This window comes from Argiope bruennichi, chromosome 6 (genome assembly GCF_947563725.1).
Source record: "Argiope bruennichi chromosome 6, qqArgBrue1.1, whole genome shotgun sequence".
NCBI classification, from domain to species: Eukaryota; Metazoa; Arthropoda; class Arachnida; order Araneae; family Araneidae; genus Argiope; species Argiope bruennichi.
The window spans coordinates 65,426,790-65,453,336 of NC_079156.1; the positions used below are offsets into that span (position 1 = coordinate 65,426,790).

Sequence of the window (26,547 nt, forward strand, 5' to 3'; positions counted from 1 at the left end):
CAGTGTTCCTCCATTCTAACTATAGAATTGATAATGCCATCTTTATATAACTGACACAGTGTTAAGCTCTGAAATGAGAGCGATCCTGTCTCATCTACAGTTACAGAAGTCCTGATCTTAGTTGTTTAAAGATAGTAATATTCTAGCTGCGAGAGCAGCTTTGTTTCACTCTGTTAATATTACTTATTGGCTCTACCTTTACATCAAATAATTTTATAAATAAGAAATTTTAGTTTCTGCAGTACAAGAAAATGTTGGAACAATATAATCCCTCTATACTTAATTTACTTCATACAGTATAGTTAGATTTGATTGTTACACCAAAAAAATCAAACCACTTTTTCCCTAATTTAATGTGATTTTAACCGTTCTTACACAAAGGTAGATTCAATGTTACGTTTGTTCAAAATTAAATTAAAGAAGAAAAAAATAAAATCCCAGTTAAATTTTCTACCTCTTAGATTAATTACTGCACTTACCCTTTGGAATAACTGTACAGCAAATGAAGTGACTTTCTTTAAATCGTCCGATACTTTTTCACACAGTTCTTTCGTCACTGAAATGAAAAGAACTTTGTTTAGAATGATTTCTTATTCACACCTATATTTTTATTATTACACATATTCAAAAATAATATTAATAATATTATTATAATTAATTTTAAGTGTTGCTGATTATTTAGTTTATTAATTTATAACACTTAACTGATACGTTTTTTCTTTCCATAATCTAATTATTTTTACCTATTATCTAATTATTAAATGTATCAGTTAAGAAACAATTACTTTTAAAATCAAAATAAAATCTTGACTTGAACGGTATACTTCTAGTTTATTCTTCTTTGAGATAAGATTTTGAGGCTCAACAGGCGGTACTACATCAATAATATAATATAAATTCTTAGAAGGCCCGTTTAAACGATCGTGAGGCTAATTTATCAAATAATAGTTTTACTCATTTTTTTTTTATTTACTAAGAATTTTATTCTTTTCTTTGCACAGTTTTTCCCTTTTTATGTACACATAATTGCATTTTATTTACATTTTTTTTTTTTTTTTTGCTAAAAAAGGATCGCGTGAACAACAACAAAAAATCTCAAAAGTTTACTGTAAAACATAATTGCATAACTAGCTGAAAAATTATTCAAGAATTTCTTTATTACTAAGTTCTATATTTGAAAATCATAAAAATTCTTTGTTTAAGATAATATAATAATTTGAAGTTTTGCTCAAAATCAATAAAAAAATAATATTCCTCCACTTGAAAATATTTTTTTTTCAAGGTCAGATGTCAAATGAAAATTGCTAATTTAGTTTTGAAACCTATCAAAGAACTTTTTTGGGGAAAAAAAGCAAAACAATGCCAAAGTACATCCTAAGAAAACATGCAAGTTAGATAGTATATTTGTCATGCGACTGCAGTGTTGTACAAAATGATTAGAATCGTCTTTAAATTAGTGTACTTATCGTGGCAAGATTGCTATTTTGAAGAAAAGCTAAAAAAAAAAATGTATATAGGTAGCTATACATTTTGTATAGTATACCTCATTTTGTATAGTATCTCATTTTGTATAGTATACCATACATACAACTTTATAAAAATTATTTTATAGTGGTAGTATAATTTTATAAAGTTGTATGTATGGTATACTATACAAAATGAACATAAGGGTTAAAACGTTTACTATTGTCAAAATAAAAAAAGATTCTGATTTAAGAAAAATGCTTTCTTGGTGACTAACGAAGTCACAACCAAATTCCAAAAAGTGCAGTGAGTCCTAATCCTTCAAAAAAAATGCTTTTCCTATAAAAACATATACTAAGCTTTTTGGCATAACATTTTGAAAATAAATTTTGACAGGCAAAGTGCCAAATTTCGCAATTTAAAAGAATATTTTAAAAAGTAATTATCTGTATTATATAAAATAAGAATTTTCTTAATGCAATTAAGAAAGTTCCATATGCAAAATTAAATTTATACAGATCATTTGGTTTTAGCTGAGAAATCCTTGCTTCAGAGGAGAACAACTGATATGTCAGCTATCATGAAACCAAGATTGAACTGTCTGAATAAAAACTAACAACGGATCATTAACTGAAAAGCGAGCAATGTTTAAAAAAAAAACATTGAAGGGAATACAATTAAAATACAAATTTTAGTTTTAATAATAAAAGAACCCAAAATTTTTATTTGCACTCTTTAGAAATCCTTAGCCTTATCATTTTTCAACAAATGATTTTAAAAAGGGTAGCAAAGCATATTAAAGGAAAGGAATTTCTGCCGGAGCAAATTGAAAAAGAAACTAAGATCTAATGAGTAAAAGTAAAAGCAAACAACAAACCTACAGAGCAAAGATGAACTTTGGAAGAAACAAAAAGAAAGAAAGCACCTCCCCCTCATTAAAAATTGGCTATGTGCCAAATTTCGTCTGCACCCAGAGCAAACCAGTTACCACTAATCTCAACAGGATGAATCTGGTTTTAGCATTGAACTATTGTTCGATGATCGAATTTTGATGTCGTTTGGGTTTGGTCCCCGTACAGATTCCAATTTACAAATATCATCCTTAATGAATCATTTTATTTATTCTTTCTTTGTTTTTATTATTTTTATTTTCGTACTTCAATGAGATCTTGATGTTGAAAAAAGTCAAAACATATTTTTAAATCAGGCTTTTAAAACAATATTATGGAGTGCCGTAGCTCTGCAGCCTTAATGGGCAAACCGCTTCAGTCAGACAAAAGCGAATAGTTATTGAATATGAACATTAACTTACATGGCGTTGTGTTCAAGTCCAGATAATTGCTAGCAACAGAAGGTGTTTCGTCCCTAACAGGTAAATCATTAGGGCTCGCTTCTAACTGATTCATATATTCTGCTCTCGCTTGTTTCAGCTGCGAATACTGATCACCCTTCGAAATGGGCGAATCATACTCTTGAGTTTTATCTCCATATCTGGCAGCTATGGAGTCGTCGTGCAGTTTCCTGAGATCCCACTCGCTTTTTGACTTCGAGGGTTCCCTGTCACCTTTCAGCTTCTGCTTTTTGGAACTGTCTGTCGGTGCTGCTACAACTGCCTGTTGCTGCTGCTGTTGCTGCCCTCTTAGCTGTTCGGCACAGAAGGCTTTCATTCTCCTGGCCACTATACCTCTTGGCACTAGTGTGTTCGATCGAGTGTCTGTTGGCGATGCTTCTGATGACGATGAATCAGAATAGTTCAGTCTTCTGTTCATGCCAGCTAAAGAGAGTCGCCTACCCCCTGAAGCATGACGCTCTCGTCCACTGGAAGTGTTGATCGTCAGACTGGACATGGATTTATTAAGTGGCAAGGCAGCATTGGATTCGTTATGGCTGGGGGTTGGGGCGTTGTTTAGAGTCCTGAGAGAGGATGTGTTTGGTGACGAAAGACAAGATGAACTGGCACTCTGTTTAATGTTCTTTGTTAGTGGCGTGTTTCTCAAAGAGGATGCATCTTTAGAATTGTCCGTGTCTTCGAAACGGATGGTTTTTGCTTGCTCCCACAAAGGAGCACCACCTGAAAAAACGAGTTGAAACGAGAAGTCAGTTTGTAAAATAGATGAATATTCATAAACAATATTGAGTCGTTAACGTTTCTTTGAAGCAAGTATGAATTAAATATTTAGAAGCAAAATATAAATATCCCATAGAAGTAATATTAACATTATATATTTATTTCTTATTTATCGAGTATTCATAAAATATTTTTAAGGATAAAAGATACCAGGATGCGACTTTCACACACACACACAAAAAAAAATAAAGATAATTTGACATTTATTTAAACGAATTTTTTCATTTATATTCATTTAAAGTGGACGAGAGAAAAAGATTCCTAGTATTTTCAGAAAGTCTGATTAGAAGGTTAACTAGCTATCGATCTATTTTGTAACGTTTTATAAACATGCATATTAGTTCGCAAATATTCATAGATAATCCGTGAAAAAATCCCAAGCTATGCGTGTAACAGAAGTTATGAATATCGTTAATAATAAAATAGGTAGCTACACACTGAATCACAGCAAAATATCTAATTTAGATCTTGAATCTCCCTATAGAGCGATATAGTAAATAATATTATGTTAGATATTTTCATTGATCCACATAAGTTAAAATACCCAATCAAAGTTTTGATGAGCCACAGAATTACTCTATCTCAGGGAGCTCAAGTTTCAGACAGCTCTGATATTTATTGTTATCCTGACACTACTGTTATCAATCCAGTTTCATAAAGAATTTTTATTAAAGCCATCAATAATTCACACTATAATTTATCTGAAGTTACTTTTTAGTAACAGGAAGTAACACTATAGAAGGGTGTCCCAAAATTAACGCAAGATATGAATGGAAAGATGGAAACCCTATTAAAAAAAACCATTTGATAGCTGATAGTTTAGGGTTAGTAAAAATGAAACATTACACGATAGAACAACGTGTTGGCACTAGGGATTGCAATACCGGACCAAAAGTTCAATACCGGTATTCGGTATTTTTTAAATCTTAATACCGGGATACCGGTTTTAATAACGGTATCAGAAATTTTAGAAAAAGGAAGAAAACACAGGTGTTTCTTTGTTTTATTTGCCAGTTTTGTTAGAGAGTGTAAATATCACAAAAAATAATTTGTAACTTATAAATTAAAACAGTATATAATCACAAAAAAGTATTTATTTAAATCACAAAAAAGTGTAAATATCACTATTCAGTCTGGGATACTATTACACCTTTTTGAACTGTGATCTTAAAAAACATAATGCATCAATTGTACTGTCATTAAGCCTGAAAAGTAATTTTGTGTAAAATGATCTTCAAATAAATCTGATCTTCAGATAAATAAATCAATCAATCGATTTCTCGTCGGATGCTTTTAGATATAGCTGATTTCTGTATTGTATTTTGGTTTGTTGATTTTTTTATCGCTAATTTTAATTTTTGTTCAAGAGACAATTCCTTTCACATTAGTGCCATCAAAATCTCCGATAACTGTACCGAATTCTTCTGAATGAGGATAGGTTTGTGGGTAAAAAATTTTAAGAAAATTTTCTCTAAACTTAATCAGATTTGAATTGGTTATTTTCTTTTCTTCTTTTTCATTTTTAAAATCATTATAATTATGTAAATACCATTAGACATTTTCTATTTCGGTATGCCTATCTTCTGTGCGATTTTTCAATATAATATATAATTCTTCAGATAATGATTCTATTCTTTCAGTGACTGCAACATGAAATTTATTGTTGCATTAGCTGTTAATAAATTAGAATCTCTCCGACATAATGCCTCAATAGTCAGTTTTATTGGAAGTAGAGCTGATATAGTTCTGGATATTAAGTCGAATTCACTATCTGAAAAATTAATTTACAGGTTTAAGTCGATTATTGCTTTCTGGATTGGATTTCTCAGTTTCCAAAATCATTCCATCATTATGAGTAAACTGTTCCAACTTGTTTTAGAATCTAATATTAACATATATTCTGTTTTATTTTCAGTTAGTATATATTTTAGTAATATATCCTTTTTATAGGGGAACGTTTAAATACCTTAACAATTTTTCGAACTTTATAAATTATAGGAAGCAATTCTTGATAGGTTAATATTTCATCCTCATTAGCAGTATCTTCAAGAATTACATTGTCATTATCTTCATTGTCAATATCACTCTCACTCTTACTCTCTTCAAAGTTGGAATCTGAAATTTCTATATCCACAGTATTTGGATTCTTCTATTCTTTATTTTTTTGGTATAATACATCTATTACTCCTAATTGAATTCCATGTGCAAGCACAACTGCTGATTTGCACCAATCAACTTTCCAATTTTTTTCATAATTGTTGCTCCATCAGTCGTTAAGGATACAATATTTTCTTTCAGGGATAATCCATGTTTTGATAATTTAGATTTAAGCAATTAATTAAGCCGTTAATTAGCTAATTTCGCCTGTTATGGAGACATAAAAACAAAAACGCAGACTATTTTGTTATGTCCGCGATACCTGAACATTTAGTGGAGAAATTTTAAAAATATTTAGTAAATACCGTAAAACCGGTATTTAAACTTGTGAATACCGGTATTACAAAATTGTAAAAATGGCTCAAAATACCGGCATTCGGTATCCCGGTATACCGGTATTGCAATCCCTAGTTGGCACAAGTTTTGGATTAAGCACAGTTTGGACGTGTTGGCACAAGCACAATTTTTTTTTTCTTTGTTATATTTTTATTCAATCGTAAAGTACAAAGGGTAGGGTTATTTATGGAATAACACATAAGGCAAATGGCCTCTACGACTTTACTGGCACATATGCACTCTGTTATAGAAATTTTCCATGATCACTTTAAATAAATGCGACTGAATTTCGTTGATGCAGCGTTGAATTTCCTCCTTCAATGCACGAGTGTTTGCGGACTCGTTGGCACATTCATTTGACTTTAAATATCTCCTTAAAAAGAAATCCAATGGTGTTAAATCACACAATCTAGGGGGGGGCGATTCTCAAATTTTCGAACTGTAGCCGCAGACTTTCAATATTTTTGAAATATTGTTCAATAATGAAAACACGTGTTCTATCGTCCATTTCTCCATTTTTCTAACCCTAAGCTACCAGCTGTCATTTTTTAAGGTACCTGAACACGTTGAAAAGGTCGATTTTCATCAAAAATGACATTTTTTTAAATAAAAATTCCTTTCTCGGATAGACCAGTCTTTGAGCTATCAAAAACAGGTTTACTTTTATCTCTAAGTTAATTAGAAGTCAATATATTAATATTTTCGTAATGATCAGTAAACCGGAAGTGGACATTTAAATAACCGGAAGTACCAATTTAAAGGGCCAAAAACATGTTAAAAATTTGTATAAACATAAATTTAGTTTTAAATACGAATAATTTTTTGCACTGCAAAATGAAAAATGCCAATGAGAGTTTTAACGGTGTTTTGTGGAAACTTGTACCTAAAGATGTCTTTGTTGAGCTCCGAACCATCAGATTAGGACCATTTATATCTGTAATACATTTTAACGAAGGTTTTATAGGATTACTGAATATTCTTAAGGTTATTGGAGTGCATAATAGGGCAAATGCAGTTAGAGCATTTGCTGAGCTCGACAAAAACGGAATATACGAATCTTGGCGGCATTCACTGCCAAACACAAAAATTGCCAAAAAAATGATTAAAAAAGGGAAATTATTAAATGCTGATGAGGAAGAAGATATAACCTATAACTGTGGTGAATTTTAAGTATGTACAAATATAATTTATTATTAAAACATGTTAGTGTATACTTTAAATGCATTTTTCTCAAAATTCATTTTTTTCTTCTTATTTTTTGCTCACTTCAAATCAAATAACTCAAAATATAATTATCATATTACTATAAAATTTGGTGGACTTTGTATTTATACTATTTTTTAGGGAATGAACAAAAAGAATTTAAATTGAGGAAATAATTTTTAATTTACAGCCTATCGTTTGAACAATAACGTCATAAATTTACTAAAAATTTCATGATAAATTCTTTGACTGGTTCTAAAATTTTTATTTATTATTATAACCATACGCTTGTAGTTCATTTTTAGAGAAAACTAGGTAGTTTATTTTCGTATAAGTTTTGTTCGGATGAGAGTAATAGTTTTTGGTGTAGCCAATTTGAAGTTTTTAAAGAATACGCTTAAATTTATGATATTAAATGCCAATTTTCAAAAAGTTTTAATGTTTATTTCAAATATTGACATCCTATTACTAATTTTGAATAGTCTTAAACCCAGAAATATGGTTAAAATAAGTCTACACCATATTTTTCTAAAAAAAGAGCCCCGAACGTGTTCGGATACCTTAAATATGGTTGCTAACACTTTACTGCTCGATTGGTGGCAAGTTCATATCTTGCGTTAATTTTGAGAAACCCTTTATAATCAGAAATAATAGTAATTGTTACTTATAGTTAAATAAATATAGCATTATAAAAACTTGCTGATAATTTTTTTCTTTTAAAACTATTAATAAAATATCATTAAAAATGTTTACACCAATTTTTTTTATTTCAGAAGCCATGTTAACATTTTAAATAACTTTTAGTTTATAAAAAATAATGCTAACTTTGAACTCCTTAACAGCTTGATATTATGCGCACAAAGATAATAAATCAATAAATTAATAAGCGATAGTTACCAGGTTGTGGGGTGTAGGGAAGTCGTCTTCGTGGTAAATTGCCGGATCTGATGTCTCCGAATGATGTACTCCTTCTCATGTCGATTAAGCTCTCTGTTGAGAATAAAATCGAATTAGTTAAACGCATTGACGTTTTAAAGTTGAAAAAAAAAATAGATTTATTATGAAAACGAAGAATAAAAAACGAATAAACATAGTTCAGTTAATTAAATGAAAATGCGTCGTGACTCGTGATTAAGTATGAGTTTAATAAATGTCTATAAGGCCAATAGGCCAATTTATTATCGAAAACAAAGAGTGGTTTAAACATGGTTCAGTTAAATCAAAGATAGTTTCAATAAGGGGTTTAAGATTGTCTTAAAGTTCTTTTACAATAAGAAATGGAAAATACGAAGAGTGGGGGAAAAAATGTTAAAATCAACTCAATACTCGATCAAATTCAATTTTATATCCGATAAGTATAGAAAAAATTCTACTTCTTTATCCCAATAACTTACAATGAATTACTTCATCCAGACAAAGTTACAAGTCCTATTTCCTAGTTTGGAATGTACTATTATATTCCTCTAAAAGGTGAAGACAGATACAGGTATTCCATAAATATCTTTTCAATATATTTTCGCGAAGTCCCCTGATTTTTCACCTATGAACTACAATGCATCTGGTCTATTGAAAGTCCTTTTTTCTAAGCATAAACCCATCACAAAGTAGAAGAATGGAAAACAATGCCCTTGGAAATTTTACGAAAAGCTTTTCTATTTTGGAAAAGATAGTTTAAAAAATGTTATCAGATTGAATATTTAAAAAAATAATCTTTCCATTTCAGGTATAAATTAATATCTGAGAAATCGTATTAAAAATGTAATGTAAAAATGTACCTCTATAAAGCATTAGCAAAAAAATTATGATTTAGGCATTAATTTCTAAGAAAAAGAAAAAGGAGGGGAAAAAAATTCCAGCCGTTTTCCAGTATAATACTGAAAATACTCTATTATTTTTTAATGCCATAAAAATAAAATATAATATATGAAATCAGTTGAAAATAAATTATGAAAAAACAACAATTTTGTTTTGCACATATCATATCAAAGTTTCTTTTAGAAGGTTTTGTTAACATTAATTGTTTCTTAATACTTTAAAAGTTTATTTAAACACTTGAAGTTACAATATTAAATATTTATAATTTTGATTATTCTTATGGAGACACTGAAGTTATCAAAAATAAACACTTTACCTTTCATAGGAACTCTGGGTTTCTCTAGAATATCGGCGACATCCCCGGCATTGCTCAGATCTCCTACACTTTTGCTGGAACTGAGACCTCCTTTGTATCCGAGCTGTGGTTAAAGAATTCTCATTTTAGTTATTGGAGGGGGGAAAAAATTGCTCTAATAACACATTTTACTTATAGATTAGAAATGGAACTTTGCTTTATCTTACTTATCATTTTTTATCTTAGTGACAAATTCTGATTTGTTGAAAGAATTCACAAGCGAACAAAAAAGAAAGTATACCAAATAAATAACTGTAAATCTTTCTTTGGTACCGAATAGCTTGAATTTGTGCACAAAAATTACTTAACGCGTATTAGTTGCTTTCAAATTAGAGAGCAAGTTCTTCTAGTATTTGTAACTTATCTCTTATCATAGAGATAACCACAAAATTACATTATTCTTGTTTCTTCTTTCTTTCCCAAGCTGAACTGCTTTTCATTTTTTTTTTTTTTTTTTTTTGCAATATTTCCACTTTAATGTTTCTGCATTTTCGCTTCTAGATTTTTGATTTCAAAACATTTTTTAGTACCATAATAATAATGAAAAAGATTTTTTAAAACAATCTATTGATAATCATTTATACGCTTAACCTTCAATATACTTCATTATTAAAAATTATTACGTAATCAGTTTTTATCTAATTAACTATCAGATGGTACAGTTCATATGAAATCAAACCCTAATTAAAATTAATCGAGTGATTAACAATAAAGTTGTCAAGACGTTGAATTATTAAATTTTCGTTGCAAATATACATAACTACCAAATTTTAAAACTCTACAATGCTATGAAGTGAGTAAAAAATTGATAACAAAATTAACATGAAATAAGTTAAATAGTTAATGTTAATAACATGAAAATTAATGTAAATTAACATGAAACAAGTTAAATAGTTAATGTTAATAACATGAAAATTAATGTAAATTAACATGAAACAAGTTAAATAGATAATGTTAATAACATGAAAATTAATGTAAATTAACATGAAACAAGTTAAATAGTTAATGTTAATAACATGAAAATTAAAATGAATTAACATGAAAATTAATGTAAATTAACATGAAATAAGTTAAGTAGTTTCTTGTTAATAACATAACTTTATTAACATGAAATAAGTTAAATAAAGGCAAGTAAAAATAATTCAAATTTATTCTTAACCAAAACGATTTGCAGAAGCATTAGGTCCCTCAATTATCGCTTTGAAACCAATAAACTATTTTTAAAAAGCGATAAAAGAACAGCGGTCCCCAATGAAAAACTACTTGGAGAATCTCTAAAATGGCGTACTCGATTATGCTCAAATACACAGATATACACCGAAGTCTCTTTAAATTGAAAACAAAATAGAAATTCTGATGAAAAATTTAAAATATTCAAGGCAAGTACGAAGTTAACTGTTTCAAAACTTAGAAATAAATGTTATTTAAGATGCGCTTCAGTTAATCGATCTATAATCATCTACAAAATTTCTATGGTTGAAAACTAATAAATGAAGAATATTAGCTCCTATGTTAAATATTAAGACCCGTAAAATAAAATTTTAAATATTCATAATTTTATCACAATAAAAATTGTTCCTTTTATGTTTTTAATGAGAAAACGGCTTAAAAGTATCCAGTAATTTAGAATAAAAATATAGATCGAATGTTATTGAACTGAATAGTCTAGGGACAAAACTTACAGTCTCCAGTTTTTTCCTAGCATCGTTTAAAGCTCTGGCAAGCTCTTCCCTCTTTTTGGAAGACATCTAAAAAATAGTTTATTTCAATGCAACATCAATCTTATCACATACCATAGATGTTCCTTCTTTAAATTTTGATTTTGTCTATTCTAGAAATGCTTAATTGTAAGACCATAAAACAATCTGATAGTTTAAAATAATATTCATACATACGTAATATATATTTACAACTATCGCGTTTCAACAAAAAATAAATAAATGTTATCTTCATAATAATCACAAAAATCTCAAAAAGCTGCATTTAATTGTAGCTATATTATTCTTTTTAAAAACATTTTTCGTTTTTGTAAATATATATTAATTCTCATGAAGACTTGGAATAAATTGTGCGATAAAGCTAAAATAAACATTAAAAAAACGTTTAAATCGCTAGTCTTTGTTGCGCAGAAAATAGAACTGAATTTCTAAATCCCAAAATTCTTTGACACATTATTTTGAATGAAACAGAGTTAAATTTTTTTTAATGGTTTACCATATAAAGAACAACGATGCATTTGGTATGACTGCTCGTGAAATAAGATATTCGAAAATTTTTAATATTACAAAATTTCTTTTATACGATTTAAAATTTGTTCCAAGATATCAATTAATTGATTTAAAATATGGCATTGTAGGTGTGAAAAAAAAAGGTTTTTTTTTTTTTTTTTCCATTTATTACTATGTCACGATAAGAAAAATTTAAGAATTTTTTAAGGTTATCGTTAAAGAATGATTATCTTAACTGTAACCGTTACATAAATGCTTAAAAAATACATCTTATAAAGTATTAAAAATATATGCAAAAGACTGAAATAATTAATTGAACCCTAGTAAAAATTATAAGATAATTTAGATAAATCTATTTTCTTCGTAGACATTTTAAAGAAAAGAAATAATTCGGATGTTTTGTGAAAAAAATAAAAGAAAATAGTTTACCAGAGTTGTTCTTCTCCCTAGTGTATTTGACCTGAAAAAAAAATGAAAATATTATGAAATTAAATTTAAACTAAATATGAATTGGATTTATCAAAAGAATATGCTGTTCTCTGCAAAATTTTTCATGTTTTATTTAATTACTTGATATAAACTAACATGATATTTAGTAAGAAGAAGACTAAAATATTAAAATTACTAATTTATAAAATTTAAACAATATTGAAAGGATTCATATGTTACATATACTTTAATTAAAGTAAAAGTGAACGCAGAACTTAATCTTTTACTAACATATGTTAGTAGTAGAATTTTAAATTCACAGCTGCTGTAATCATTTTGACATCAGAACAAAAACAGAGATAAATTTAATACTGAAGAAATAATAATAGTTTCAAAATGAACATGGATATTCTTGCTTTTGTATTTGGTTTAGAAAACATTTAATTTTATCAGTTCTTAATTTAATATTTTGATTTATTTAATTGATTTAAATTTTCATTAATAATCAATAATCATGTTGGAAAGGTATAATTGGTACATTATCTTATCTCACGTCTAATAACCTTTTTTATTCCAACAACTTAAAAGGCAATTGGAAGCATAATTAATGATGAATTTTTGAAAAAAAGAATTGCAAAAGGTTTTAGATTGTAAAATATAATAAGAATTATTCTAAACAATTACGTAACTTTAATAGATCACCATTTCATGACTATTTAGGTGAGCATATAAGCTCATCCTTGATTAAAATATTTATTTAGAAAAACACCTTTAATTTTCATTTTTACTAAAATAACATGACATAAAAGTTAGAAGTGAGAAAAATTATAAAATGAAAAATTGTAATTTGCGGAAATAAAATTAATATTACCAATTTTTTAAATTTTAACTTTATGTAAAAATAGTTTTATATAATTATATGCTTTAGTGAAGATAAACTTTTAAATTTTAATAGCTTTTTAAATAAAAATCTAATTATAATTTAATGAAACCTTTACTAGATGATTAAAACCTAAAAAAATGTTCGAGTATCTGCGAAATTTGTCAGTTGTAAATCCAACAATGTGCTTTATCGAAAATTTTGCAATTTTAATCAACGATTAATTAGATATTTACGAATAGTACGTCAGCCTATAAACAACTAAATAAGTATAAATGTTTATAGGCTGATTCTCTGTCCATAAATTATGACAAGCATCGTGAAATCTATTTTTAGCTTTCAATCTTAAAGTTTTATTAAAATTATATTCACGTCAGGATAAGTATTAACAACATTTAAAATGCTCAGTATTCCAAATTTAACTTTTATTTCACATTATTATTACTTTTTTTAATACCAGCGGTATACTCACTTGAAATCTCTGTTGGGTGTGCTCGTCGATGTGGTGTGATATTTAGAAGAGATGCTGTAACGGTTCCTGTGGTTGGCATCGGCCTCGCTCTGCGTCTTGTCCATGTTCTCGAAGTTGTCCAACATGAACCTTTCCCGAAGACCGAGTTTCTCCAGGTTCTCCGTGCTCATGCTGAAGGAGTTGGCAAACGAAGGCTCAGAGTCACCAGGAGTCCCCGAATCCTCATCGTCCGTGTTTTCGTGACCTTTGTCTGGAATAAGGAAAGCAATCTCTATTAGGGATGGTAAAAGTTTGCAATCTGCACAGTAGAATAACTGCGAAGAATATATACGAGATCTGGCAGATTTTAGGTTTTATACTTAACTGTTGTTACATTATAAGTATATGTATATCCGACCCTACATCCGATCCTATGTAGAATAGGCCTTACAGATATATTTAAAAAAATGTATTGCATTATATGATTAAAATCTTGATATAGTCAGAAATATCTAAATTTTAAAAATCCCATCTTGCAAATTGTTTCTATTTTTTTACTTTCTCGTATACGTAGTACAGAGAAAATATAGTAAACGTCAAAAAATTCGAATTAAAGATTTTGACGAATATGCACGTTTCAGACTCCTTTGAGTTTGAAAAAAAAATATTTTTAGAAAATATCATCTGTCTGTCTAAGGCATAAATGCTCTGAGCTAAACGAATGAAATTTTGTGACTGTATTTTCACCAAATTTGTAGATTTCTATCCAAATTTAAGCAAAATCCATTTAGAGGAAGTTTCTTGAGAATGTCAGTTTGACAAATCGGTCAATGCAAGGATGGACAATGCTCAAGATAGCAGTCGGCCACAACAAATCCTGTCGATACTGCTACGTTCAGTGGTGGCGGGGTGGTCGGCTGTACGCAACAAGAAGAGGAAGTTTCTTGGTTAGGTTGTTCGAATACAAGTTAACATGAAAACTATAAAGGGAAGAGAACTAGAAGGATAACATTTGGCACAAACTTTTAACATCTATAATATAGACACCTATCAAATTTTGAGCTAAATCCAATGAGGGGTTGACCGTTTGTTGGTCTGTACTTTCAAGTACATATAAATGAAATAGTTCAAAAATGAGATAAATATATTAAATTTAGTATCTGATTTTATGACTAAAATGTAGGTTTGTAACAAATTTTTGTTGCAATCGATTGGTAAAAACGCGTCTGAAATACGTATTTTATTTTCAGATATTATTAACCGCATGAAAGGGCTTAATCGCTAAATAGCTCGTCAAGGATGACACGACAGATTCAGTAAAAACGCCACGTCAAAGGTTAACATTTTGTAACTATTGAAATGTCATGTAGGGCGTTCTCTGGTATGCGAGAATGTTTTGGAAAGACTACTCCCACCACCCCTCCCCTTTGTATTTCCTTGCATTTCTTATGCCTTGATTATTTTTTTTTTGTCTACCGTTTTTATTTTTATTCGTAATTTTATAGTCATCTATATTGGAATCTGTTCTGTAACAAAGATTTGGCCTGAGGCACTGCATAATTTTGTGCAAAGCCCTAACGCGGCTATGCATTTTTTTTTATTACTTTTTAAAAAAGGCCCAGTTGACCTTTTCCTTTGACATTTACCCATCCTCATTGTTCGAGAATTTTCTCTATTCTAGATCCAGTTAAGTAAAAAAATAAAAATATCCATGCATTTATGACATAAAATAACACAAGTGAATATAGGTTTTTAAGTTTTAGTTAGCATTCAATAAATTGAACATTTAATTTTTTCATTTATATACTTTAAAGGTAAACATTTATGTACAACACTAATTTAGAATAAAAGTTCTAATTATTGACTGAAAATCTTCGCCCTCTATATATTTTTGGCTTATAAAATAAATGTATTACTATGACAAGCAGCCATGTGGTCGAATTGTTGAAAATTACTTTTTGTTTCCCCCTTGACACAATTCTTAAACATTTCATATCTTAAAATTTAATTTTTTTACCTGATACGTTGTAGGACGACAGAGATCGCTGTAAACCTCCTTGCTTGTTCTTAAGAAATCGCTTTTCTTCTTTTGTGGCGTTTATTTGAAAAGAACTGCAAGAGAAAAATGGATTAGGTTTCCAGATAAAGTTGCAAAAGTGATAAGACTTATAGAAAGTGAAAAGAGGAATCTTTTATTGACAATATGATGATCAACTTTACTCAGTAGTCTGGATTCTAATTTATAGCCGATCATTAGTTCCACAGCCATATAGGTTGGTTATTACGAATGAGAATGGTTCTAAAATGGTCATTCTTGATTTACTTTGTAGATCGATAGATTGCGTCATCTATTGAAAATGGATTTCTGCATCTAAGGTTGGCGGATGATGAACTATAGAAGAATTTTATTTTCCACTGATAGAAACCGGTAATTTTAACCGGTTACTCCCACCCGCCTGAAGGTATGCAGAAAAATCTGAATGACCAGACCGCCGCGACAGCAATACTGGCGAGAAGTACGGTTGAGTCCTAAGGGCCATCACCAACTCTTTCCATGGAAAGCATGCCTCATCATCAGTAGGAGATAGCCGACCCCCACCATTTTTGTACTCACCAGGGTGGCGAGAACCAACCACCATACTAGATGCTTCTCATCCTCATTTTTGAAGTGCATCTCAGTGGGATACAGACACCAGTGAAGAAAACTCTGGAATAATCTTCAATTAAACTCTTGGCAAATGAGAAAATGCCCCGGCAAGACCTGCCAATCAATTTAACGGTCCCCAGCAGGCAGTTGTTCTTTCGTATCACAAGAGAACGATGTTTATCTATCGAATGTGGAGAAACGATTTTTAAGAAGCTCTGTTCCAACGCACTGTTCTCCTCCAGACATGTTCTACAATGCATCGAATTTTTTCGATCGAAAGATATCTGAGGTCAAAATGATGCGAAATCATCTAGAAAACTTGTGCTTAAAGGAAAATAAATCTCATTGTGGAAAATAGAATTTTTTTTGTATCAAATTGCATCACTTCACGGCCACTTAGAAATAATATTTCATCCAGACACAACTTATAAAATTTTTATAATTTTATTTGTTTCAACTCGTAGAGGTATAAAAAATGTGTTTCGGAACTCTGACAGATAGCATTGTTTTAAGATTTCAATTAAAAATGTAGGAGAATTTCTCTCAGGGTTATTGTTGCATCTCTTCATGCAATTCACTTACCTGTCCTTGAAATCGGCATTTCCGTCTGGGTAGTAGACCAACTCGCTTGTCTCTGTTGTCCCGCTGTCCGATCGCTCATCCTCTGCATCGCCGTCATCCATCTTGAGGCTGCTGGCACTGCTCGAGTCGGTCGGATGTCTCACTCGCTCTGATCTCTGAGAGACACTCGTCCGGCTGATGGACACCTGAAAACGAAGATAAAATAAATAAATAAATAAATTATTCAAGCTAAATTATGTACCGGAGATATATCTTGGTTTGTAAGTTTTGACATGTTTACTGATAAAACAAAATAAAACAAGCAGTTTAATGGTTTATCTTGGTTAGATTTAAATACTGATTCTTAGGCTACATGATAGCTATTTAGATGTGAATCAGTGCTTTTGAGTTATGCCGGATGGTAAAGATGTTTGACTGTTAAAAACGGATTTAACGAGTGCCAAAACCTTACATATTTTGGATTTTTGTTGGAAGCGGGTTTATACCCTGAGGCAGCCCGGTTCTAAAGACGAAACTTTGTCACCTCGATAGGATAAGACATCTGAGTAGGAGTTCAGATACAGAGAATAATAAAGAAAAGTAGCGATTTTTTATACATCTAAAATAAATTTTATAAGTGTCTGTATATTTAAAATAATTAGCAAAGTCAAAGAATCGTCCCACAATTCCAATCATTGGTCAAATTTCACTTATTTTTTTTATTTCATATGAAAGCTGACGACCCTCAGCTATATCAATGGTCGCCTATCCTCCATTCCATTCCATTTATGAGGGTAAATCGTACTTCTTATTTTCCTGCATATTCTCTATGGGAAAATAACTTCAATAGAGTCTCCCAGCCTCAATAATCGAACACATTTCGCCAATTTTTTATTTTGATAAGCTCATGACGTCCTTGATGACTCTCAAATATGTATGTCATCAAAGCTCGCATTCACCTCTTTCCATCCTTCATTCTTCCGAGATATCGCACTGTAAAACCTTAGCATAACACTAGCCTTAATAATTAGTTGGTTTCGCTCTTTTCTATGCATAGTTAAAAAATAATTTATACTTATTGTGCAAACATAATTTAAAATAGTAGTTTCATTTGGTGTTCACAGTTGGTTGGTATTACTAAATTAATGCTATTATATTCTTTGGTCCCAGTTGTGTCTTAAAAGTGAAAATTCTAAGCACTATTACCTAAAGAATAATAAAATAAATTTTGGCATAGCAACATTCAGGATAAGAGAGTAGATGGATGCATGTATTGGTTGCCAATATTGCGGCGAGGAAAAGCTGTCCTTTTAAAAAAATATATGTATTTTGCTTCATAACACCAAATATGACGATTAGAAGAGAAAAAAATATGTCCTACGAACTCTAAATAGGGAATTATACTTTTAGAACCAAATCCTGCATTTCTTACTTGATTCGTAAGAGTCACATCTTCCTTCTGGTTGAATGAGTTAGTTGTTTCTGTTTTTGAAAATGAATAAGTGGTCTCCATACTCTTCTGTTCAGCTGTTGAAAGGAACAAAACATCATTAATAATTTTATTGCAGTTTTCATTTATAGTAAGCTTTTTTATTCACTTAAATTCTAGTGCTTTTCAAATTTTGTTTAAAGTTTTCACTAAATATATCGGAACCTTTAAGGTATACACAATATGTTCTTGTCAAGTTTTAATACAGAACATAATCTAGCATTGCAATTTTCTTTAAAAAAAATCGGCGAAAGATCAAAATATCTACATTTATTTATAGATCGTGTTTCAAACCATTTTTATGATATACGGATGCAATGAGTAGACAAATTGTTTATTTTGCATAATATTAAGTTTCAATGGAATAATCTATATTCAATCAATTCAGATTTCTTTGTTTTGATAAAATAAATGAGCCAGGAGATATATATCTCATTAGTTTTTCAAATTAGGATAAATATGGCCTTACAGCCTTAAAAGTTTCTGAAGCTATTTCTCGTTTTGGGAGCAACAGAATGCAAAAGTAACAAATTATAGATTTAATGTAATCTTTATCTTCAAAACGGAAATTATTTGCTGAAAATGAACGTGACAGCTATTTTATAGTGTATATATGAAATAACAGAAGAAATATTTAATTTATAGCTACACTAATAGTAACAGTTATTACACGTAAAAAAATTAAAAATCTCAAACTTCAATCTTTAAAATATTAATGATATTTATATATCCAAGAGTGTAACTATATTGAAGGAAGTAAAAATGTCAGTGTTTCTTTTATCTCATAATCATGGATAAATTCATTATCTGTAGCATTATCCCTTTTACTTTCTTTAAACAGTTCATTTTGAAAGGGTATAATGCAGAATGTTATAGTTGATTTAATTATTTTCTATTTGTTAAATATTCTAAATTTCATTTTATACCAGTAATCATTAAATGAGTATTTTAATCAATAAATATGAAACTGAGTGATGAAATAAAAGGATTTTTAATGGAATTATTAAGAATTTTATTGATTTTTAATCAATGAATTAAAAAAAAAATTTCTATAGTAAGAAGGGTGATAGTGAAGGAAAAATAATGTATAATCAAATAATGGAAACGTATTCACATTTATATTTTTCATACTACTTTTTCTTTTAATTTGGTCGATAAACTAATGTGGTAAGTATATTAATAATCTAAGCTTACATTTCTTGAATATATTATAATGCCAAATGCATTAAAGATAAATAATTTGAAAATTTTCTTTGAATGTTAGAATTAAATATTACAGCAATATTTTTTTGTCATTCTTTTTAATTGAAGATTTATTAAATTTATGATATTTTATTTAAAGATTGTTTAAGGCGCTGAAGAACTTAGTTTATAATCATATTGAAAAGCACATTTGTATGAAAATTGTAAAAATGCACTTAATATGAAAGCCATCATCATATAGTAATAAAAAAAGAATTTTAAAAGGGGAGAATAATCTACTGTCCCAATTTTTCTTTTAAAAAGAGGTGAATATACAAGATGATGATTCTTTTTTTATACATGATTTATAGACTGTTTCCAGCTGATCAGATTTATTATTTTGCAAGAAATAAAATGTGTCTTTGAAACTTAAAAAGCGATTTAATTTAGCTTAAGCGGGAGCGATTTAATTTCAGTACTAAGAAATAAAGCGTGTGTTTAAAAATGCATAAATACTTTTAACATATGTTGTGTAAAAGAATTAATAATATGCAATAAAGTTTCACAACTCGAATTAATTAATATTTATTAACAATCGAATGAATATGATTTAATACTTATGAATTAACTGAATATCTATCTTGATAAAATTTTGGTAAAAGGCCTATACTCAGCACGTCTCTTTCCTAATGGGTACTTTTTTTTTTGTAATTTTATTTAAGATCTGGAGCATGATTGCCCATAACAAATTGTAAACTATTATAGTCTGTGTATTTTCTGTAGGCGGTTCAAGGTCACATTTTCTACCGCGTTACTGGTACCAGACAGCCAATAATGAGGTAGAAAATGTGACCTTGAACCGCGTACAGAAAATACACAGACTATAGTTGAGAAGAGGCACTAAAAGAATGCGCCTGTATTCCTATCAATATGCTTAGCATATTAATTGATAATAGTTTATGGGTAATATTGAACGACACGGCTACCTTTTCCAATAATTAAGAGTACACTAGATTTGTATAAATAAATTTCAATTGTGATATTTTGATGTTTATATTTTTCATGTAATAATTATATAAAGAACATAACATTTTATTGTAATGCCAGCATTATACCAAATCAAATGCTTACCTGTTAACTGTGGTATCGGGATGACTGAGTCTGTATATGAATATGATTTGACAATGAGAGACTGGCCTTCCAATCTCTGTGCCCACCGACCCCGAGGCTGTTGCGGGGGTGGTGATGATCTCTCTCCTGCTTTCCATTCGTCGGATATCTAAAAAAAAATGTGTTAATAGTTATGTGGTTATAACAACAGATTGCTCTTCAGATATTTATAAAAATTAAGAATGAATTTAAAAAAACTCGTCAAGCAATAAAAACCTTACTTGTTTTTTCGCCCATGAAGGTAATTGACCATCGCTGAAGTCTAACGCCGACTGTGGATCTTTTTTATCACCAGGATAATTGCCACTCTGGAAAGGAGCTGCTACAGCAACGGTATTTTTTCTAGTATGAAGTAGAAAACATATTTTCATTTTCATTTTTTTTTTTCATTTTTAAACATGGGTGTGACTTAGATAGATTGATTTTAATGAAATGCGAAGCTGACATTTTCATGCTGCATCTAATAATATTATTATAACTTCTTGGAGTCTGCTACATCGTACCCAAAAATTTCACAAAAGTACCCTATCACAATCGTACCCTAAAAATTCACAAAGAATTTTAGGATTGCAACAAAAGCCATATTTATCATATTGGTGGGTAGTTTTATATTTGGCGAGTTATCAACTAAGAAAAATTCTAGTTTGGCGACAATACCATTTACTTTAGCCTAACCAGAGTGTTAATAGATTTCAGAGTCCAATGAATCGTATTATAAACTTATTTACCGTTTTTGAATAAAAATGGAAAATAGAAACATGGTAGTTATAAAATGAGAATTCATATTTATAAATTTTATAGAAGATTCATAAATAGCCAAGGCGGGTTTGTAAACTAATCACTAACAAAAACAATTAATAAGACAATTAAAATAGAGTAATAAAACTGAAACTAAATGAGATACCAAGTGATTATGTTATTCTAAAACTCTAAACGGAATGTGAAATTTAAAACCTCTCATGATATCAATCAGAAGCAATCTAAAAAGAAACAGTTCTAAATATTTATGAAAGAAAATCTCAGAATAGGGTAAAGTTTGTCAATTTAATTAAAAGTTAAACAAAGTTAATTTATTTAAAGTGTAAAAACAAAATTGAAAAAATCAAATAAAAAATTACTGTATTAATTATCAAACTAAAAAAAAAGCCTTTTAAATGAAATGAACAAAAAATACAATAAACAAATAAAATTTTTTGTTTAATCCTTGAAAGGTATTGTAGTTGTATAGAACATGGTTACTAACTAAAATTTTTTTAATACCTACTTAGAAGAAATCTTCATAAATGGAAATAAACAATACTTTATGATTTTAATCAAAAACCATGGAACATCTGACATTTTTGAATTGAACATAATTACTGAGTTGAATTCTAATATTAATAAATCATTAAATTTCCACAAATAATTTTAAAAACAGAAATCAGATTTATGGGTAAAGTAAGTTTGGTTAAGGTTTGTTGTTGTTACTAATGGCACTTGCCACGGACAACAGCCGATTCAGCTTAAGGGGGAGCGCCTCTTATTTTTATCGTAGAGCCAATTAGGGCCAAGAGTACGACTTAATTACACACACGTCACAACCCTTTTTACGGAAAACTTCATTCTCGCATTTCATTCACTCATCCACGGATCGTAATTTAGACCTCAATCAGAGAACGATCACCCCTGATCCAGTACCCCCAGTGGTATTACTCTGGACATGGAGGACTTTGTGACCACGACAGATTTATACACGCGTCAGCCACCAAGCACTTGGGGAATCTTCGGCCGGTGGGGTTCGAACTCGTAACCTAAGGGACGCGAATCCGACGCTCAACCAACCAGGCTATCCCGGCCTCCCGATTAAGGTTAAAAAAAATAGATATTCAATATATGAATGAAACAAGAGGCTGCTTGATATAACGTAGTTCCATCAAACAATGAGTTCAATGGATGCATCCAGTTAGAGAAAAAGTGGTTACAAATAAGAATATAGCACATATACAAATATTAAATATTTGCTGCTATTTGCTTAATACCGATACAAATATTGTAAAAATAATAAAAATAAATTAATAGCACTTTTTTAATGATTTCATAACAATTCTCTTATTAAAACTTTTAAACAATTAGAAAATAAATAAATAAAAAAAAAGCTTTTTAAGAAATCTGTATGTACATCATAAAAAAGAAGATAAGCAGGAGTCATAAAAAGCAAAAATCTTGGTTATATTTTCATCATCAATAAGTAATTTAGTTATTTTATTAGCAAATTAATAATTTTCTTTGAAATTTTGAAATGAAATATATCGGAAATACCTGGAATCCTGCCAGATGCTGGAAGATGTTGGAATGGATATTGTTTCCCCTGACTTAGTCAAAGTTTTGGAAGCTTGAAAAGTTAACTTCCACACGAAAATGCACCTACAGAAAAAAAAAAAATATTTGTTATTACCATGATAGGATCGATGCAAACATTTAGTAAATTGATGTATAAAAATGATATGAATATTTTGAAAATAGTTCATTAACCTACAAAATTCACATGTGAAAAGTTTAAATATATCAGATAGAGGAGCTGTGGAATTAAGGTGCTAAACCTCTAGTAAACGATATGTATAAATTAGTGGATCAAATCGTAGGTAATTGTTTCCATAACTGCTCAAGAAATCTTAAATTTTTGAATTATTTTTAGATAAAATGAAATATATTTCAACTATAAATTAAAAACTTAATATATTTTAGAAAAATCAAAGAGCCAATCAAATTAACCCAAATCATGGGCCCTATTCCTCAAATTTTTATTTTATATAAAAGTTTGTAATCCTTAGGTAAATCTTTGTCGCCTCTCGTTTGTTACCCATTAATGAGCTTATTTTTGAGAATGAATGGTATGAGCACAGGCGACCATTATCCAAGAAATTATGGAAATCTTTTAAATATTATTTTACTGTGCATTCTCTAAGGGAGAAAAAAATAATTCCAGTGATTATTTCCACCACTAGTCCGATTTTGCTAACATTTTTTATGATAAAAAAAATTATGGCAGAATCTCATAACAAATCACTAATCCGATTCAGTCAATTTCTCTTTTATTTTAGAGCCTTTTAATGTTGAAATGTCTTTTAGATGCATTTTGATGTTATTTAATGCATCGCATTGGAACGGCAGTACCATTCAATGAAAAAGAAATTAAGTTTCATTCCTATTCTTTCTGTGTATAGAACATATTTTCTTTTCATTTGTTGTTAAGTATAGATCTTTAAAATTGCTTCAAATTCCTCAATTACATTGCATTTAGCAATTCCCTTTCCTTGCAATCCTTGGCGACAAATAAAGAATTAAGAATTATTTTTCATTATCTAATGTTTTAGTTGTATTCATTCTACAGTTTTCAAATTAGATTATATAATGTTCTAAATTAGTTATTATTATACCACCATCAAATATCTCGCTTATTTAGATCTAGGTTCATGAGGTATTGTGTCACACAGCAAACATTTTTCTCTTTTCTTTATTAAATAGCTTCGTGACTTCCATTTACAATTTTTTTTACGGCTCTACTCCGCCAAGCGTTTCAATGACATCCGGTTGTAATCATTCAAAGAAGCCAAAACACGCCACCTTACTTTTCCGGTTTCAATAAATGAAAGAGACATTTCTTGCGACATTTCTAGCACTTTTTGGCTCTCGTTATATTCATAAAGATATACGTCAAGATAAACTTTTTCAAAGAGATTTCATTGAGCGCTATGTCCCGAGGTCTTCTTTTCAGACCATTTTTTGAAAATTAGAATTTGGAGTTAACCGTAATCTCAAAGTAAAAGTTCAAATTTTGGCCTTAAATTTTGAAATTCAAACTTACTCTAATCCTATTAATCTGGCAGCATCATTCCCATTTCTTACACTGTAAGCGCTTTTTCAGTTGTTTATTTTTCGAATTCTATGAAAAATTAGCACAAAACTCACTAGTTGAGCTTATTTTTAGGTAGATCACTATTTTGTTAAATGGAGGCTATACTGCTTAGCTATATTGAACCTAAGTCAGATGATGAGGACTACACCATGACTGGCATGCCTACTCCAAATTTTCCCACCATACAGTCGAAGTTCTTTATTTTTATTACGTCGGATACTTTTATTTATTATCGTTAAGAGTAATTCTCGGCGTTTTATGAATTTAAGAGATTAGTCAGTCAAGAGGCACCTTCAATTCACATTTCGCATATGCCTTCGAAATTTAACCGAGTTACCGTGGTTTTGACAATTATATATGGAACTGAGGACGGAGCTGTAAAGGCTATAATCGGTCGCGATTCAACCTGTCCCGCAAAAGGTGCGTGCCGTCATCGGAATAGAGATATCTTGATCACAAACCATTACTTTACCTGTATTGGAAGAGAAAGTCGTATATTTATCTAGCGATTTCTTATTTACTAACTAGTAAGGATCTTCCCAAGCGATAATTCTAATAGAATAAGCGGAAATCCTCCGCATTGTAAAATTATACAACAAAGCATATCTTGTATATTATTCAATATAAATTAAATAAGAACTTAAATCAATTTATTACGGCGTAATATAAAAATGTCTACTGAGCATCACGTAGGGGAAAACATGAGGTGACAACAATGTACAACATTTGTCAAGTGAGTGTGATGTAAAGTAAATCGACTCTAATGAGTCGATTGCCCTTTGGGTCGGCAACGGATTAGGAAATAGGAAACCTAAATTTCTTTTTTTCTTAATTGTTTTACTTATAATTAGTTTTCTTTTAAATTCTAGTAATTAAATCTAGTATCTCAAAAATTTATAAGCAATCGTGAATTTTGTAATTAATGTAAATTCACTACGGAGAGATCCTTTAACTTACCCATCACCGGAGACGGAAATCAGGTGCTTTCCGGATGGCATGAACTTAAGTCCAGTCACCAGTTCAGAGTGACCACTCATCGACGCAACGCACTGACCAGTTAAATAATCATACACGTAGATAGTTTTGTCCGTTGAACTTGTTGCTACATATGTTCCTGTAGAGTCCATGGCAACCTGCAATAAAAATATTGTCTAATTTTATCGATAATATTAGCCTTTTTTTTATATAAATAAGTGCAAAATTACACTTGTATATTTTTTAGGGATTTGTCAGATAGATAAGTTATAGTACAATGGTTAATGTTTTTAGCTTCAGTTTCATTTAGATTTCTTATAATGGTGTATCTGGTTATATGGACGAATGGATGATGTGTTCATAGGTAGGAAAAGTGAATTTTTTTAAAAAGTTAACTGATTGATAAAACAATAAAAATATACTTTATTTAGAAGATGGTTTTAGATCAACGGTAGTCCAACTTTTTGAACAAAATAACCAAAATTTTTTCTTCTTAATAATTTATAATTTAAATTTTCTTTTACAAAAAAAAAATAAAAAATAAAGTTAATTTTTATAAATTAACTTTAATTTATAAAAATTCCATTTTCATTTTCATTAATTTTTTTATATGAAAACTTATACCCTTTAGTTATATTATCAATGATCGACTACTCTCCACCATACATTTCAACGAGAGATTTAAATACTATTTCTACATGTTATACGGCCGAAAACCGTGACAGAGTCCACCAAACATAACTTCTGAACCACTTTCGAAAATGTTTACTTTCTATGAAAGATTTTGACTCTAAGATACGCTACCAATGGTAGCCTGCATCATCACCTTCTAATTTTGTAAGGTATCACAAAATAAAACCTTGACAGAATTCCTCAATAACTACACAGATTTCGCCAATTTTATTCGTCAATCAATTTTATCAATTTGAAATTATAGCTAACTAATCAGAATGTTCTACATTTTATCTCAGCTTTAACATACGATATTACTTTTTTTCGCAACATTTAGTTCTTTAATAGGGTTTACTTGACTAGATTAATACTATTAAAATTATTGGTAAGGCCTGGATAGCCTGGTTGGTAGGGCGTTGGATTCATGTCCCTTGGTTTGCGAGTTCGAACCCCGCCGACCAAAGACTTCTCGTGCGTGTGTGGTGGCTGGAGCACGTATAAATCTATCGT

At 29.8% G+C, this 26,547-nt stretch overlaps 1 protein-coding gene across 1 annotated transcript in view; it reads right to left on the reverse strand.

Moving 5' to 3' along the window:
- Positions 1 to 26,547, reverse strand: part of LOC129971566 (mitogen-activated protein kinase-binding protein 1-like) — a 142,240-nt gene that overhangs the window by 3,352 nt on the left and 112,341 nt on the right. The window contains exons 17-30 of the mRNA XM_056085451.1: positions 25,348 to 25,523; positions 22,794 to 22,898; positions 20,717 to 20,837; positions 20,457 to 20,604; positions 18,087 to 18,181; positions 16,676 to 16,860; positions 15,464 to 15,558; positions 13,468 to 13,717; positions 12,116 to 12,146; positions 11,141 to 11,206; positions 9,420 to 9,522; positions 8,186 to 8,278; positions 2,777 to 3,535; positions 480 to 556 (exon numbers count right to left, since the gene is read on the reverse strand). Of these exons, the coding sequence (XP_055941426.1) occupies positions 480 to 556; positions 2,777 to 3,535; positions 8,186 to 8,278; positions 9,420 to 9,522; positions 11,141 to 11,206; positions 12,116 to 12,146; positions 13,468 to 13,717; positions 15,464 to 15,558; positions 16,676 to 16,860; positions 18,087 to 18,181; positions 20,457 to 20,604; positions 20,717 to 20,837; positions 22,794 to 22,898; positions 25,348 to 25,523 (2,304 nt within the window). The remainder of the gene's footprint in view (positions 1 to 479; positions 557 to 2,776; positions 3,536 to 8,185; positions 8,279 to 9,419; positions 9,523 to 11,140; positions 11,207 to 12,115; positions 12,147 to 13,467; positions 13,718 to 15,463; positions 15,559 to 16,675; positions 16,861 to 18,086; positions 18,182 to 20,456; positions 20,605 to 20,716; positions 20,838 to 22,793; positions 22,899 to 25,347; positions 25,524 to 26,547) is intronic.